The 16,735-nt window shown below is 42.1% G+C and overlaps 2 protein-coding genes across 2 annotated transcripts; both read left to right on the top strand.

Moving 5' to 3' along the window:
- Window positions 1-2,794: 2,794 nt before the first annotated feature.
- LOC111805515 (uncharacterized) lies at window positions 2,795-5,808 on the top strand. The gene is made up of 5 exons (XM_087128317.1): window positions 2,795-2,942; window positions 3,615-3,677; window positions 4,470-4,529; window positions 4,749-4,863; window positions 4,943-5,808. Exons 1-5 carry the CDS (start codon window positions 2,795-2,797, stop codon window positions 5,805-5,807), a joined length of 1,251 nt encoding a protein of 416 aa, XP_086984443.1. The 3' UTR covers window position 5,808.
- Window positions 5,809-10,528: 4,720 nt separating this feature from the next.
- LOC111805108 (cytochrome P450 CYP73A100) lies at window positions 10,529-15,599 on the top strand. The gene is made up of 3 exons (XM_087128227.1): window positions 10,529-10,846; window positions 11,057-14,240; window positions 14,580-15,599. Exons 2-3 carry the CDS (start codon window positions 13,396-13,398, stop codon window positions 15,313-15,315), a joined length of 1,581 nt encoding a protein of 526 aa, XP_086984353.1. The 5' UTR covers window positions 10,529-10,846; window positions 11,057-13,395; the 3' UTR covers window positions 15,316-15,599.
- The last annotated feature ends 1,136 nt before the right edge of the window (window positions 15,600-16,735 follow it).

The raw sequence follows: 16,735 nt of genomic DNA, 5'->3' as shown, positions 1-16,735 counted from the left end.
TCGCCAGTCACAACATCACGTTCATCTTTGGTATAATTTCCCAAAATAATTGATACATCCCGACTTTCTGATAAACCAACGTCATCACTGCTGGCTTCTATCTCTTTAGCCACATCCATGCTCTTATCCAAGAACTCAACTTCTATTACAACACTGCCTTGCTGAACTTGGTCTACATTCTCACTTTCAACCTCCCTCTGACCATTATCAGACTCCAAATGCTTTTCTTCTACCCATTTATCTTCACTCTCAGGAAACGATTCAGCTTCACATCCAGTTTTTGATTTCGGATCTGGTTCGGGTTCACGATTCGATTCAGGTTCAGATGCAAGCGCAGTTTCAACCTCAAGGTCAGGTTCTAATTCTCGTTCCTCCCTTTTGTTGGGCCCTTTACTCTTCTTTTCATCCTCATTTAGAGCCCAAGAACTCAATTGGGGATTGGTAGATTTCGGATCTAGTTCGACTGAGAATTCATGATCACTACCACTGCCACCATGCTTTGGGGAAGGACAATTTACAATCCTCGGACTTTTTGAGTCCCATCCACCAGAATGGGTCGAAAAACACTCGCTATCTACAGTTCTTAATTCAGAAGATTGATAATCTAGAAACTCACCTTCATTGGAGGACTGCTTGCATGAAACCGCAGAGCTCCCTAGAAACTCACCTTCATTAGGGAACTGCTTGCATGAAACCGCAGAGCTCCCGAATCCTGGAGAGCATGCAAAACTAAAAACATGAACAACAGCGCCCCTAGAAGCTTCCCGGTCAGCCTGCAAGTCTAACAAATTGGTAGTTTGATCCAAATCTTCAGAGAGAAATTGTCAGCCTCAAAGGCGTCAAGATCATCAAAGGTTAGTTCGAAATCTTCATTTTCGTCGAATCCCAAATCCAAGGCCGTGAAATAAACATAAGGGTCACCAGGGGCAGCAAAATTGGCATCAGAGTAAAAAAAAGAGTGCAGAGGCGAAATTTGAAGAGAATCAAATTCAGAAGCGTAAGTAGTGGAATTATAATTTTGATCACCTGTAGAGACATCATCTTGATATACGACTGAAGTCACGTTTGTTGGCTGATCAAGAACCTCAGTGATTAAGCAGTATTCCCAAATTGAATCTGAAGAATTCTTACTTTCATTCTTGGATTTTGACTGGGCAATTCGGCTTAATATGGTCGGGCTTTCCGCAACGATCACACACCACTTTCGCTTGACAATCTCGTTTAAAGTGGCCTGGTTTTCCACACCTGTAACAAGCTTTAAATAGCTTCCTTGACGACTCCTCATTCCTGAATTGATTCCCATTGCTAGATGAAGGCTTTGAATGAAAATTCTGTCTCCTTTGATCCTTGACATACAAAACATCTTCGTACTTTCGGGAAAACTCGTTGTTGCTGGTTATTTGCTTAATCAAGGCTTCTTGATTGGAAAGAAGATTCTCCAGTTCAATTACTGGAGGCTGATTTGCCCACCCTTGTATTGAGGAAACAAAGGGCATAAACTTTATTTGCTTAATCAAGGCTTGTTGATTGGAAAGAAGATTCTCCAGTTCAATTACTGGAGGCTGATTTGCCCACCCTTGTATTGAGGAAACAAAGGGCATAAACTATTTCCGTAATCCACGAATAAGATAACGTCGTAATCGAGCCTCACTCACTGGCTCCTCCGCATCTAGTTCTGAAATTTCAGAACATAGATTTTTCACTTTCAAGAAATATTCTTCGATAGAAGAATTACCTTGAGTCACCATAGCTAGTTCATTCTCTAGAAATTGCAGTCGAGCGGTATTTTTCTTGGTGAACAACTTTTGAAATGTATCCCATACTTGCTTTGGTGACTTTAAATCACGAACATGCATCAATATACTCCTTGCTGATCAGTGTTCGCAAGGTAAATAAGGCTTTTCCGCATTTGATCTTCCATTGTTGACGTAATTTTGCATTCTGTGGAGTATCGGCTGGAATTTCTGTGTCATCACCTTTTCGATTAAATCCCACAGATCTTGTCCTTGTAGATAAGCTTCCATGCATAACTTCCAATAACTATAGTTATTGCCAATCAGCTTTTCCATAGCTATACTTATAGAAGCACTTCCACCATTCATCTCGTTTGAGTAATAATTTCAACTGTATCAACTTGGCTCTGATACCAACTGTCACAATCTCTAATAATTTCAACTGTATCAACTTGGCTCTGATACCAACTGTCACAATCTCTAATAATTTCAACTGTATCAACTTGGCTCTGATACCAACTGTCACAATCTCTCATGATCAAAGGTGTGAATAAATATGAAACTATTATTAGATGATATAGGAACAATTAAAATATAATACTGTCGCTTGTGTTTAAGCCAACCCAACCAAGTCCTATTTAAACAAAAGTAAATGTCATAAATAGCTCTTACAAAAACTCAAATAAACTATTATAAAAACTCTAATAAACTATTCCTTCTAAACTAATTTCATCTAAAAATAGGTGCACTAATTTTGACACAAGCTGGACTCATGGATTGGTGAGTTGCCCTCTCTTGAGCTCTCATTCGTTACTTGTTCTTGGTTGTATAGGAAATTTGTGGAAAAGTTTAGATTCGACAATTTCTCATCCCATTCAAGAATGCCTCATGCTTGACCTGCTAGATTTGTTGATTTATTTGTTTTCATTACGTATTTGTGAATTTCTTAGAGCAGGCTCCTCATTTGGATTCGCTGGTTGATTTGTACTTTTCTTCGAAATTTTCCATCAGCATCTAGTTTGCGCCTCATTGGTTCTATCGTGGCTCTAATACTACGCGCGATGAACTTGGAATGTCTTTCATCGATTTCAGATTCTCATGCACCTTCTTTCACTTTAGCTTTTAGTTCAATTTTAGTAGCTTTTAACTATTCATCCATTCAAATTGTTAAAAGTTATAGAAGTGATCCCTCGATTGCAGGCGTCAGCAGTAATTAGGGAAAGTGAAGCATGCGTTGTTCCATTCTTCGAAATCAGGACGAAAGCGTGTAGTAGTATCCACAGAAGAGAATGTAGTTGCATCACTTGATCTTCGGCATGGCGAGATTTGTGAGCTCAACATTCCTTTAGCATTTGTTTTCTTACTGGGTTTACCAATAACTAAATGACTTTGGAAGTTGAATTGAAATTCTCGACTCTGTAGGCCGTGAATGAACATTTTCCAATCAAATAGGTATTACATGTTTTTCCTCTACAAAAAGTAGCAAAAAACTGTTTAATCCCCTCGGGATAATGAGCAAAGGAAATCGTTCTGTCAATGAATGTTCATGTTATACCCATAGTATTTAGGAGGATGAGAATCAATTACGTATCATATCAGTCATGATGTGAAGTTTTTACATATGAACAGGAGCTACCCATAACAAAAAAAACTTACATAAAAAGAAAATTAACACAACGAAGATTCATTTTTCTTACCAAGATTTTGATAATCAAATTATTTGAAATGATCCATGTATTATTAAGGTCGTAGAAAGAGTACAATGATGCTTCTGGATATTAAATGATCAATAGATATTGACTAGATACTGGTGGCTTTCATTATGAAAATGATTCATTTGACTTTTATTTGAAATTTTACTTTCTAATTGTTTTTGTGCAGTTTGGAGACATGTCCTTGGCCCAAATGATTCCATTGATGGAATTGAGTTTGTTCTTAGAAAATGTAATGCTCTCACGCACACATTATCTATAGAATGTTGCTCCAGGGCACCTTTTCTGCCACTATGAACCTTTATTTGAATTGCTTATTGTGTGCAAAGGAAATACCTCTGAGTTTTATGAGAAGTATTTGAACATGCTGATTCACTGCATGCTACCTCTACTTTTATCATTTATTTGTCTGCTTTAATTTTTAATTTTTTCTGTTTCTATCTCCATGCTTGTGACAATCAGCCCATGTAGATTTCTTGTGTTTCAAATGTAGTTTCCCCCCTCCCCCCCCCCCCCCCCCCCCAAAAAAAAAAAGTAATTGTTTCATGTCAACTTATGACTTCTTAGCTAACCTGCATTTGTAGATCTTAAATCGTACCCTCAAGTCATCTGTACCTATCCTTGATTCTAGTGTCCTCTGTAGTGTATGGATTTTCCTTACACCGTTCCACCTAACTTCTGCCTCAAGGGGTGGAATGAGTGAGAAAATAGATTAAACTTGGAACTCCTTTGTCACTACAGGAGTTCTTTTTTTTTTTGAAAGGGTACTTTTTGATGGTTGTTGACCCCATTGTTGCCCAATAGCACAAATGTGAAGTCTATTTAGTTCTTTCTATCTGTTGTCAATAATAAATACCAATTAAGCTCACCTTTGGTTGTTTATATCTGTTAAAAGACCAATTAAGCATTACAATTCAACTTTTAGTTTTAGTATGTCAGTTAAACTAATTATATAATTTCAGATGTTGTTTCTCTTTCATCCGAGGGGAATTCTTTAAGAGCGTGGAACCTTCCTGATGGTCAGATGGTGTGGGAATCTTGTCTTCAGGGCACCAATCCATCAAAGTCACTTCTATTGGTTCCAGTAAGTGGATATCACCTAAGGATTTGATTTTTTTATTTGCAGCTTCTAGTTTGTATGCATTATTTCTCTTCCCTATTTAACAGAGTGATGTATTTTCTGAATCTGGTTCCTTTCATCAAAGTATCTCTAGTGGATCAACTGGTGCTAAATTAAGTTGTTCTACACTTTTCTTTTTCCCTCTAGTGGCTATTTGGTTAATTTGTGACATAAAATTTGCAGAAGAGTTTGAAGCCAACCAGGAGCCTGTGATTCTAGTTTTTGGTAGAAGTTGTGTGCATGCTGTCTCTTCCCTGAACGGTGAGGTTATTTGGAATATCGACTTAACAGAGAACAGGTATTTCAAATGTGGAGTTTATGCTAGATTTGATGTTCTTTTGCCGTTGATATTATTATTGATTTTATCATTGTTTTAGGGTAGAAATTCAAAAAATCATTCAGCCTCATGACAGTGATATCATTTATGCTGTGGGATTTTCAAGTCCAACCCAATTTGATCAATTTCAAATAAATATTAATAGTGGAGAGTCGCTGAAGCACCATACGGCAACATTTTCTGGTGCCTTTTCTGGAGAATTAGTATCAGTTTCTGATGACGTGCTAGTCACATTTTACGCCACTAGGTCAAATCTAGCTATAATAAACCTTAAGAATGGGGAAATTAGGATTATAAAGTCACCTATTGCACATCTCGTCGGTGAATTTTCTGGGTTAATTGAAATAGTGCCTTCAAAGCTTTCAGGATTACTTGCTGTTAAAGTTAATTCTATTTTAGCATTAGTTCCAGTAAAAGATGAAGGTGAGGTGGAGATGGTAGATAAAATTCACGGTCAGGCAACTCTAAGTGATGCTCTCTTAGTTTCAGAGAGTCAGCGTGCAGCTGCCTTAGTTCAGCATGAGGGAAGTCATATGCATCTCAGTGTAAAGCTTATTGATGACTGGAGCAGTAATTTTATTGAGGAAAATATATTAATTGATGACCAAAGAGGATCCGTACAGATGGTTTTTCTAAACTCTTACATTCGGACAGATGGGTCTCATGGTTTCAGGGCTCTGATTGTCATGGAAGACCATTTCCTGTTGTTAGTACAACAAGGTGAAATTGTCTGGAGCAGGGAAGATGGCCTTGCCTCTATCATATATGTAGTGACATCTGAACTGCCTGTTGAAAACAAAGGCGTTTTTATAGCAAAAGTGGAGACCATGTTAAATAAAAGCCCTAGCCCTGCCTTATTTAGGTTTGTAAAACGTCTGAATTCACGCGAATGGCCATTCGCGTGATTCTAGGAGCCATTGTTTTGGCAATTTGGGCGAAGTCTTCGTCCACTTCTTCTATTTTTGTATAATTGGTTTTTCTATTTTTGTAATTAGATTTGTTATTTAAACCGTTCAACTGAAGTAAAACAAAACATCGAGTCTTCAGCAATATCAGCGAATCTCTCACTCTCTCTCCTTTTACTTCCGCTAATTTTTCCTTCGAAGAAACCTTCGGCCAATTTTTCGTCGACACTGTCTTCCGAATTGCCAGTGGTATTAGAGCCTCGTTGAAGCGATCGGTAGTATACCATCACAGAAGAGCCAATCTATCAACAATCAAGTTGAATAGCTCAAGTGGTTAGAGTGTCGATCTAACAACACACAGGTCTCAGGTTCGAGTAGAAGAAAATGCAAAGGGCAAAAATAAGCACATCGTGGGGTCCATCCCGAGCAGGCTCGCTCACTCCTCCATGCCGCCGTCAAGTGCAGGCATCTCCATCACCACCACGAAGAGGCCGACGCCGTGATGACGGGCGTCGAGTTGTCGTTGAGCGAGTGATCAGGGAGACAACGACCGCCGTCGTTCATGCGCGTCAACCTACAGGCGCAAGGGTTATGGCACGCTGTCGAGCCAGAGGAAGGAGAAACAATCGAGTTACCGGGAGGATCGGCTGGCGTTGGCCGCCATATTACGATCAGTGCCCCCAGAGATGTTGGCTTCTCTTTCCATCAAGCGCACCGCACAATCGGCCTGGGAGGGAATCAAATCCCGTCGGGTCGCGGTGTACAGCGAGTGCGGGAAATCCAACATCGAGCAACTGCGGAAGGAGCTCTCAGAGATCCGCTTTTAAGGACGGCGAATCCGTCGATATTTTTCAATGCAGATCACGGGGCTCGCCAACAGCATCACCACCCTCGGTGGTGGCATCAGCGAGACAGAAATCGTGAAGAAGATGTTGCAGGTCGTCCCCGATCACCTCGAGCAAGTCGCGATTTCAATCGAGACATTGCTTGACGTGAACGACCTAACAGTGGAAGAGGTGACCGGAAGACTACGTAACGTCGAGCAGCGGAAGAAGAATACCACTTCAGTTGTTGACAAGGAGGGCCGTCTACTCCTCACGGAGGAGGAATGGCTTGCACGCCTAAAGCTCCGCGACAACACCGGCGAGAGCAACGGGTCATCCTCCAGCCGCAAAGGCGGTAAGAAGCCATGGATGTCCCACGGGCGCACGCGCGGGAAAGATGGGAATCAAAAGAAGGAGTCGACCAATGGCAGGCCGATCCAATGCTCGAACTGTGGGAAGAGAGGACACCTGAGCAGAAATTGCTGGAGCAAGCTCAGGAATAAGGAGAAGGCCGAAAAGGCCCATGTGGCTCAATCCGAGGAGGACGAGCCAGCTCTCTTCATGGTAACTGCATGCGTCCCCAATTTCGATTCCAAATCCGACGACGATGTTGAATCCAAGAAAGAGCTCCAGTTGGGCGTAGCAAAGATGGCACCAGCTGGGGAGCCAATTCAACTGGAGAAGGCGCGAGTGTTCGCTCAGATCGGCGAGAGGAACGAGCAACACGAGCACCGGCAATGGATCCTTGACACAGGGGCAACAAACCATATGACCGGGGCTAGATCTGCGTTCTTCGAGCTCGACTCGGGGATCCGTGGGACGGTGAAATTCGGCGACGGCTCCGTCGTCGAGATCGAAGGGCGCGGCACCATCCTGTTCGTCAGTAAGGGAGGCGAGCATCGCAAGCTGACCGACGTCTACTTCATCCCGAGGCTCAAGGCTAACCTTGTGAGCCTGGGTCAACTCGATGAGACAGGTTGCTTCATTTCCATCGAGTGCGGACTACTCAAAATCTGCGATAATCAACGACGACTGCTCACGCAGGCAAGGCGCACGACAAACCGTCTTTACATCCTGGAGTTAGAGATAGACCAACCCGTCAGCCTCTCAGCCAAGACCGAAGAGGTATCTTGGAGGTGGCACGCAAGGTACGGACACTTAAACTTTCCTGCCCTAGAAAAGCTACAGAAGAAGGAGTTGGTGCACGGCTTGCCAGAAATCAAAGGCGTGAACAAGCTGTGCGACGGGTGCCTCATCGGCAAACAGAGGCGCACACCCTTTCCGTCTCGAACAGCCTACCGAGCCGATGAGCCGTTGGAGCTTGTACACGGCGATATCTGCGGGCCCATCAAGCCGGCGACCCCAGGCGGTAAGAGTCTCTTCCTCCTGTTAGTCGATGACAAAAGCCGCTTCATGTGGCTGACTCTGCTGCAAGCGAAAAGTGAGGCGGCAGAGGCGGTTAAGCGCATTAAAGCGCGAGCGGAGGTCGAATGTGAGAAGAAGATGCGAGTGCTGCGCACAGACCGAGGCGGAGAATTCACCTCGGCAAGTTTCAGTAAGTACTGCGACGAGATCGGCATACAACGGCACCTAACGGCGCCCTACTCCCCCCAACAGAATGGAGTGGTAGAGCGCCGAAATCAGACCATTGTCGGGACAGCAAGGTCATTGTTGGTGACGGCCGGGATGCCTGGGAGATTCTGGGGAGAGGCAGTAATGACGGCTGTCTATCTCCTCAATCGATCACCAACCCAGAGCCTCGACGGGAAGACGCCATATGAGGTCTGGTACAACAAAAAACCAACAGTACATAATTTTCGCGTGTTCGGCTGCGTCGCATACATGAAGGTAACACGTCCCCATCTCGCCAAGCTCGATCCCAGGGGGCTGAAGGTCGTCTTCATCGGCTACGAACCCGGGAGCAAGGCGTACAGACTCTATGATCCTGTAGGGGGGCGAGCTCACGTGTCTCGCGACGTCGTCTTCGACGAAAGCACCTTTTGGCAGTGGAATGACGTGATCGAGGCAGACCGTAATCCAAATCAATTCACGGTGGAGTACCTCGTCACCGAGCCTGAAGAAGGAGGAGCCCAGCATCAGGAGACGTCACCGCCGCCAGCAGGTGCACCACCTGAACCAGTGGAATTCGTAACACCACGGACTGCGGATTCGACGCTGGATGCCGATCACGATACTGATCTGGAGGCTAGGTACCGGAGGATGGATGACCTAGTGGGAGGAGGTGAACCACCTGGACTAGCAGCGCGCGAGCTCGAAGAAGTGGCCGAACTACATGCCGTCAGTGCAGATGAACCAAACACCTTCGCCGAAGCAGAAAAGAACCCGTGCTAGCGGAAGGCAATGCAGGAGGAGATGACATCCATCACTGAGAACCAGACATGGAGTCTGGAGGATATGCCACCGGGACACCGAGCCATAGGGCTCAAATGGGTCTTCAAACTGAAGCGCAACGAAAAAGGAGAAGTTGTGAAGCACAAGGCTCGTCTGGTGGCGAAGGGCTACGTCCAGAAGCAAGGAGTGGACTTCGAAGAGGTATTTGCGCCAGTAGCAAGGTTAGAATCCGTTCGTTTCTTGCTGGCAATTGCGGCACATTCCTCTTGGGAGGTTCACCATATGGACGTAAAGTCTGCTTTCCTTAACGGAGAGTTGAAGGAGACCGTCTATGTTCGTCAACCACCTGGCTTCCTGGATAACGACAACCCTAATAAGGTACTGCGCCTGCACAAAGCACTCTACGGGCTTCGACAAGCCCCACGAGCCTGGAACGCGAAGCTCGACAGTACCCTACTGTCACTGAATTTCAAACGTTGTGCCTCTGAGCATGGCATGTACACGTATGGCCACGGCAAAAAGCGACTGATCGTGGGAGTGTACGTCGACGACCTCATAATCACTGGAGGCGACGTGGGAGTCCTCGAAAGGTTCAAGAAGGAGATGTCGAAAAACTTCGAGATGAGCGATCTCGGTGTGCTCAGCTACTACCTCGGCATCGAAGTGCAACAGAACTCTTCCGGCATCTCCATCTACCAAAGTGCATACGCGAGGAAGTTGCTGGACACAACTGGGCTTGTGGACAGTAATCCTACCAGGACGCCAATGGAGGCCCGACTTCAACTAAGGAAGGCCGGCACTACAACGACAGTAGACTCCACCAATTACCGCAGCATTGTCGGGAGTCTGCGCTATCTGGTAAACTCTCGTCCTGATCTTGTTTACTCTGTTGGCTATGTGAGCAGGTTTATGGAAGCACCTAGGGAGGAGCATCTAGTGGCTGTCAAGCGCATCCTGCGCTATGTAGCCGGAACCAGAGGCTGGGGTGTAAGATATTGTGCAGGGAGCGGAAAGGAGAAACTCAAGCTGGTCGGCTACAGTGATAGTGACATGGCCGGTGACGTCGATGATCGTAAGAGCACCAGCGGAATGATCTACTTTCTCTCAGGCGGTGCGATCTGCTGGCAATCAACAAAACAGAAGGTGGTTGCTTTGTCTTCCTGCGAAGCAGAATACATCACCGCTTCGATGGCAGCAACACAAGGGATCTGGCTTGAACGACTAATGGAAGAACTCATCGGGAGAGAAAGCGATCCACCAATGCTATACGTAGACAACAAAGCTACGATCTCCCTGATCAAAAATCCAGTTTTGCACGACCGGAGCAAGCACATAGAAATCAGATTCCACTACATTCGAGAATGTGCAGATCGAGGGCTCATCAAGATTGATTTCATCAGAACAGAGGAACAACTTGGAGACATTTTCACCAAGTCCCTGGCGCGGGTGAAATTCGAAGAACTACGCTCAAAGATCGGAGTTCAAATAATAAGGTACAGCTTTTAGGAGGAGATTGTTAAATAAAAGCCATGCCTTATTTAGGTTTGTAAAACGTCTGAATTCACGCGAATGGAGGAGCGTGATTCTAGGAGCCATTGTTTTGGCAATTTGGGCGAAGTCTTCGTCCACTTCTTCTATTTTTGTATAATTGGTTTTTCTATTTTTGTAATTAGATTTGTTATTTAAACCGTTCAACTGAAGTAAAACAAAACATCGAGTCTTCAGCAATATCAGCGAATCTCTCACTCTCTCTCCTTTTACTTCCGCTAATTTTTCCTTCGAAGAAACCTTCGGCCAATTTTTCGTCGACACTGTCTTCCGAATTGCCAGAGTCAACAGAACAATCTCATGGAATGGCTACAGGTATGCAAACTCTTTCAAAACTTTATGAGTTAAATTATGTAAAAGTGATAATGTCTCTAATATTAAAAATCATATACATTTTCAGCCTACTATTTGGTGACGTTTACATGGTAGTCTCTAGTTTGAATGTATTATTATTATTATTTTGCTCTGGTCAGTCGTTTAAAAATGAAATACTGATATCTCTTTAAATATTTCCTATCTGACAAGATCCCTTGACATAAACGAGAACGAATTCGAGGGACGAAAACAAGTTAATTTGGAGTTAGATAGAACTTCGGCTAAGACCATCCAAGTAAGTGGTCTTACTATCGGCATGGTTATATTTAATGTTGACATGTGCCCCGTGGTTCTGCATGTGTCATATATATTGATATGTGTGAATTGTTTGTGGATCAATATACTTATGATATGTTATATATATGTTATAATATGTGAATTGCATGATAATATTTACGGTATGATGTGTTCAATGATATGTTTGAGATAGGATACGAGAAGGATGCACTAAACGTAATGTAACGATAGGAGTAAGATATGTTCATAGAACGTTAAGGTTAGGGTTCATATCGAAATGCTATGGATATGAGAGATTGATAAAAACGATATGGTCACGATCGATTGATAAAAGAATACGATTAGGTTATGGGTAGAAAGGGATAAAATTATGATAGATTGATAGAACGATAGCATTAAGATATGCCCCTGTAACGATATGACTAAGGTACGTTCATGTAATGATATGACTAAGCTACGTTCATGTAACGATATGACTGTGATATGTATAAAAACGTTAAGGCTATGTTAAGTTAGGGAACGACATGGCCACGAAGTGTTTACGATATGATATGATTATGATACGACATGTGAATGACTTGTACATACATACATATATATATTAGATTAACGAGGACAGTTTCTGGTAAAGTTAGACAAAATGGTGTTGCTGAAAGAATGAACGAGCACAGAATATGAGGGTTCTTATGGATTGCCAAAGATATTATGGACCGATGTTGTAAATACAACAACCTACTTGATCAATAGAGGGTCGTCATTGCCTTGGAGTTCAAGTTGTCAGAAGATATATAAACAAAAAAAGAACTCAAGTACTCTCACCTGAGAACTTTTGGCTGCATTGCGTATGTTTATGTTGATCCAAAAAAGAGTGACAAGCTTGACGTTGAGGCTGTGAAATGATACTTCACAGTTTATGATTCTGACATGTTAGGGTACAAGTTTTGGGATGACAAGAATAGAAAAATTCCGAGACATTGTGACGTGACTTTTAATGAAAATGTTCTGTATAAGAACTAAGAGAGAAATGTTTTGGGACAACGAAATAAGTGAGAGTTGAGGTTGAGTTGGGAATAATTCACATAGTGATGTTGTAGCATATAGTCCAGAAACTTTTGATACTATTGTTGAGGAACCTGAGGTAGAGCAAGTGACACTTGAGTAGGTATTGAGAAGGTCATCCTGGACTATCTGAGTACCAGATAGGTATGTACCTTCACTACACTATCAATTGATGACGGATGAAGGGGAACCAGAGCCCTTTGATGATGTCCTACAGTTGGAGGATACAACCAAGTGGGAGCAAGCCATAGATGATGAGATGAGTTTGATATCTAGGCTTTAAAATAGTGTTTCTCTTTCATCAACTGAGGCTAAGTACATGACAATAGTTGAATCTGGAGAGGAGAGAAGATGATATGAATGACAAGCTATCTAGAAGAATTAGGCAAGAAGCGCTGCAAAAAGTTTTTTCATACAGATAAGCAGAGGTGTCATATAATTGGTGAAGAATCCGATCGATCATTCAAAGACAAAATACATCAGAAGACGATACCATTTTACTCGGTTATCAAATTATTTGGATTTAGTTCAAATATATGAAACTTTTATAAACTAAATTAGTTCTTCAATTTTTCTAAAACTAGCTTGATCGAGTAAATGGAATATCACCAAGATCAAATACGAACCCACCCATTCATCCTAAAGGGAAGGGAGGAGCTTATGTAACCCCTATAAATTTGACTCTGGATCTGTGTGGTGGCAACCAAACTATCCCTTTTCATTCATAAATTGCAATACCATAGTTTTAAGCGGATATTCCCAATTCTAGTTTAATAGTACATCTCAATCGAAGGCGACCAGTCAAAGCATTATGAACAAAGAAGTCATATAACCAACTAATCATATACAAGAAAAAAGCAGGGCATCACTGATTGACATATATAAATAATGGAAGTAGAAAGTAAGAAGCACGTGGAGGGAAGGAGAGAGCCGAAAATGGTCAAAATTGGGACAAACATGGCTGCTTTGGTTGACAAGGGCGGCTTCACCAACCACCAACCATCACCAACGCCAAGCTTTGACTCCTCACCAAAACCCACCTTTTAGTTTTCACTTATAATAATAATACATAAGCACACAGATTTGGTTCCTACCCCCACAAACCACATCTATATAAACCACTTCCCCCTCTTTCCATCTCTCAACCCACTCTCTCTCTCTCTCTCTCTCTCTCTCTCTCTCTCTCTCTAGACATGGCTTCCACTGCCCTCCTTTCTCTCTCTACAATGCTCATTGTTTCTCTCGTTACCAAGTTCATATTCCCCATGTCCCCAATTGCTCTTGGTGTCACCATCTTCCTTGCTCCTCTTCTTACTTACATCATCTCTTCCATGGCCTCCTCCTCCAAGCTTCCTCCTGGCCCTCTCTCCCTTCCCATCTTTGGCAATTGGCTCCAAGTTGGCAATGACATCAACCATCGCCTTCTTGCTTCCTTGTGCAACACATTCGGCTCCATATTCCTCTTGAAGCTCGGTTCCAAGAACCTCGTTGTCGTGTCGGATGCTGAGCTTGCTAGCCAAGTTCTCCACGCTCAGGGCGTTGAGTTTGGCTCTCGTCCTCGAAACGTCGTGTTCGATATCTTCACTGGAAATGGTCAGGATATGGTGTTTACTGTTTATGGTGACCATTGGCGTAAGATGCGTAGAATCATGACGTTGCCGTTCTTCACGAACAAGGTGGTGCATAACTATAGTGGCATGTGGGAGGATGAGATGGACTCTGTGGTTCGTGATTTAAGGAGTAACAAGAAGTTTCAATCCGAGGGGATAGTTATTAGAAAGCGTTTGCAGTTGATGTTGTACAATATCATGTATAGAATGATGTTTGATGCAAAGTTCGAGTCCCAGGACGATCCTTTGTTCATTGCAGCGACTCGATTCAACTCGGAAAGGAGTCGGTTGGCGCAGAGCTTTGAGTACAACTATGGAGATTTCATTCCTTTGCTTAGACCCTTCTTGCGAGGCTATTTGAACAAGTGCAGGGATTTGCAGAGCAGGAGGTTGGACTTTTTCAACAAAAACTACGTCGAGAAGCGAAGGTAATAAAAAATTCATTGTATTAATTATGTACTATTGAAGATTGTTGGGAGTGAGTCGGGAATAATCATGGGTTTATGAGTAAAGGAATACATCTCCATTGGTGTATTAATTATGTACTGTTGAGGATTGTTGGGAGTGAGTCGGAAATGATCATGGGTTTATAAGTAAAGGAATACATCTCCATTGGTATGGGGTCTTTTGGGGAAGCCCATAGAAAAGTCACGAGAGCTTATGCTCAAAGTGGACAATATCATACCATTGTGGAGAGAACGTACAATTTTTTTCATTTTAAAGTCAATTGTATTTATCTAATGTGATTAAATTGTGGAATTTAACAGGAAGATAATGGCTGCCAATGGAGATAAGCACGAGATAAGTTGTGCGATGGATCATATCATAGACGCTCAGTTGAAAGGTGAGATAAGTGAAGAGAACGTGATTTACATCGTAGAGAACATCAACGTGGCAGCGATAGAAACGACATTGTGGTCGATGGAATGGGCAATAGCGGAGTTGGTGAATCATCCAGACATCCAACACAAGATTCGGGAGGAGCTAAAGAATGTCCTAAAGGGAAAGGAAGTGAGTGAATGGAACCTTCATGAGCTGCCATACTTGCAAGCAACGGTGAAAGAGACGCTGAGGTTGCACACTCCAATACCGTTGTTGGTGCCACATATGAACTTGGAAGAGGCGAAACTCGGAGGGTACACCATCCCAAAGGAGTCCAAGGTGGTGGTGAATGCATGGTGGCTGGCAAACAACCCGGAGTGGTGGAAGAGTCCAGAAGAGTTCAGGCCAGAGAGGTTCTTTGAGGAAGAAAGTGGGACGGAAGCTGTTGCTGCAGGGAAGGTGGATTATCGGTTCTTACCATTTGGAGTTGGAAGGAGGAGTTGCCCTGGAATTGTGTTGGCAATGCCAATCTTAGGGCTCATCGTTGCCAAATTGGTATCAAACTTTGAAATGAAGCCTCCAAGTGGGATGGAAAAGGTCGATGTGACCGAGAAAGGAGGTCAATTCAGTTTGCATATTGCCAACCACTCCACGGTTGTGTTTAACCCAATAATGGCTTAACTTGCCAACACCGAGTCTCCCTATTTTATATTGGTTTTTCTTTAGATATAAAACATATAATTTTTATTTGAAGTCAATAGAATAAATCCTTTGACTAGAAATGATAATGAAGAACAAGTTTGTTTAGAATATCATTTCTCCAATATAGGAACGACTTTGATTAAACTTGATCTGGTGGCCGACCCAAATAGAATCGCCAATTTGACCTCTTCTTTATTGTTGGTCTTTGTGTAAGTTTATGTCCTAATATATTATAAATTTAATTGCAAACTCATTCTATCAAATCTTTGTAGTTTTATTGTTTGTCTATGTACATACATCTTTAGATTGAATAAATAACCAAAGGTCTACCAATATGAAAGTTCTATTAAAAACTAAACTATATAATTTTTTATTTTTATTTTTATCGAAGTTTAATTCAAATATAAAGAGATCTGAAAGCATATGGTTTAATTGGTATGAACACATTGAAGGTTCCAACATAGAATTTATAACATAAATAAATATATTAATTATTAAACTAGTTAGGTTTTTTGTAATTTGAATGAATGTATATAATATCTTGAAATTAGTTTTGAATAGCTTAAAAATATTTTATTGATTATTTCACGGCTAAAAATATAATAAATTAATTAGCATATTGATTCTGATTTTGATTAATCTTAGTCAAGTTCTTCCTGGCTTAAGTTCTCAAGGACTGCACCAACCACCTATGGATTTCTGAAGTTAACCCCTTCACCATATCTGTATAAACCAATTTTCCCCCCCCCCCCCCTCTCTCTCTCTCTCTCTCTCTCTATATATATATATATAGTCCTGTGTCAGTATGGGGCATTCTGCAGCAAAGTTTGGTTCTTCGCTGCAGTTTGTTTTTAGCTTTCATTTTCTTGGACTTATCCAATTCCTCCAAAAATTCTCCAGGTTCTCTCCAATAATGCAGCCTTGACAGGCGGTGGTGGGCCTTCTGGGCGGCGCCGGCAGTAAATGAGGAGGTGACAGTCAGGGTAAAACAACAGAGAACATAAGAAATTTGAGAAGCACCATGAACAACAGAGCACATAATCTTTATATTACATTATCGCTAATTCAATATCGATCTGTCTTGAGACCTTCCAAATGTGGAGAACCCCAACTCTCCGTACAAATTTAATATCATCAATCAAATTCTATAAGTTACAAAGATTTTAGTATAAAAAGGGATAGTACACAAACATATAGATAGATAGTCAGTTTTCTTAATAAACATGTGGCCTACTGATATATATTTTTTCGAGTTACAAAGATTTCAGTATAAAAAAGGAGTACACAAAAAAGGGCAAGGAGGTGCATCTTCTGTCAAATACTCAAGAATGCAAAAAATGGCCCCAAATCAACATAAGAACACTCAAAAGGAGCATCACAAAAATCATATGTAATTTCG

This window comes from Cucurbita pepo, chromosome 11 (assembly GCF_057944985.1).
Source record: "Cucurbita pepo subsp. pepo isolate OVF chromosome 11, ASM5794498v1, whole genome shotgun sequence".
Classification (NCBI taxonomy): domain Eukaryota; kingdom Viridiplantae; phylum Streptophyta; class Magnoliopsida; order Cucurbitales; family Cucurbitaceae; genus Cucurbita; species Cucurbita pepo.
This window is presented reverse-complemented; position numbering and strand designations above follow the sequence as displayed.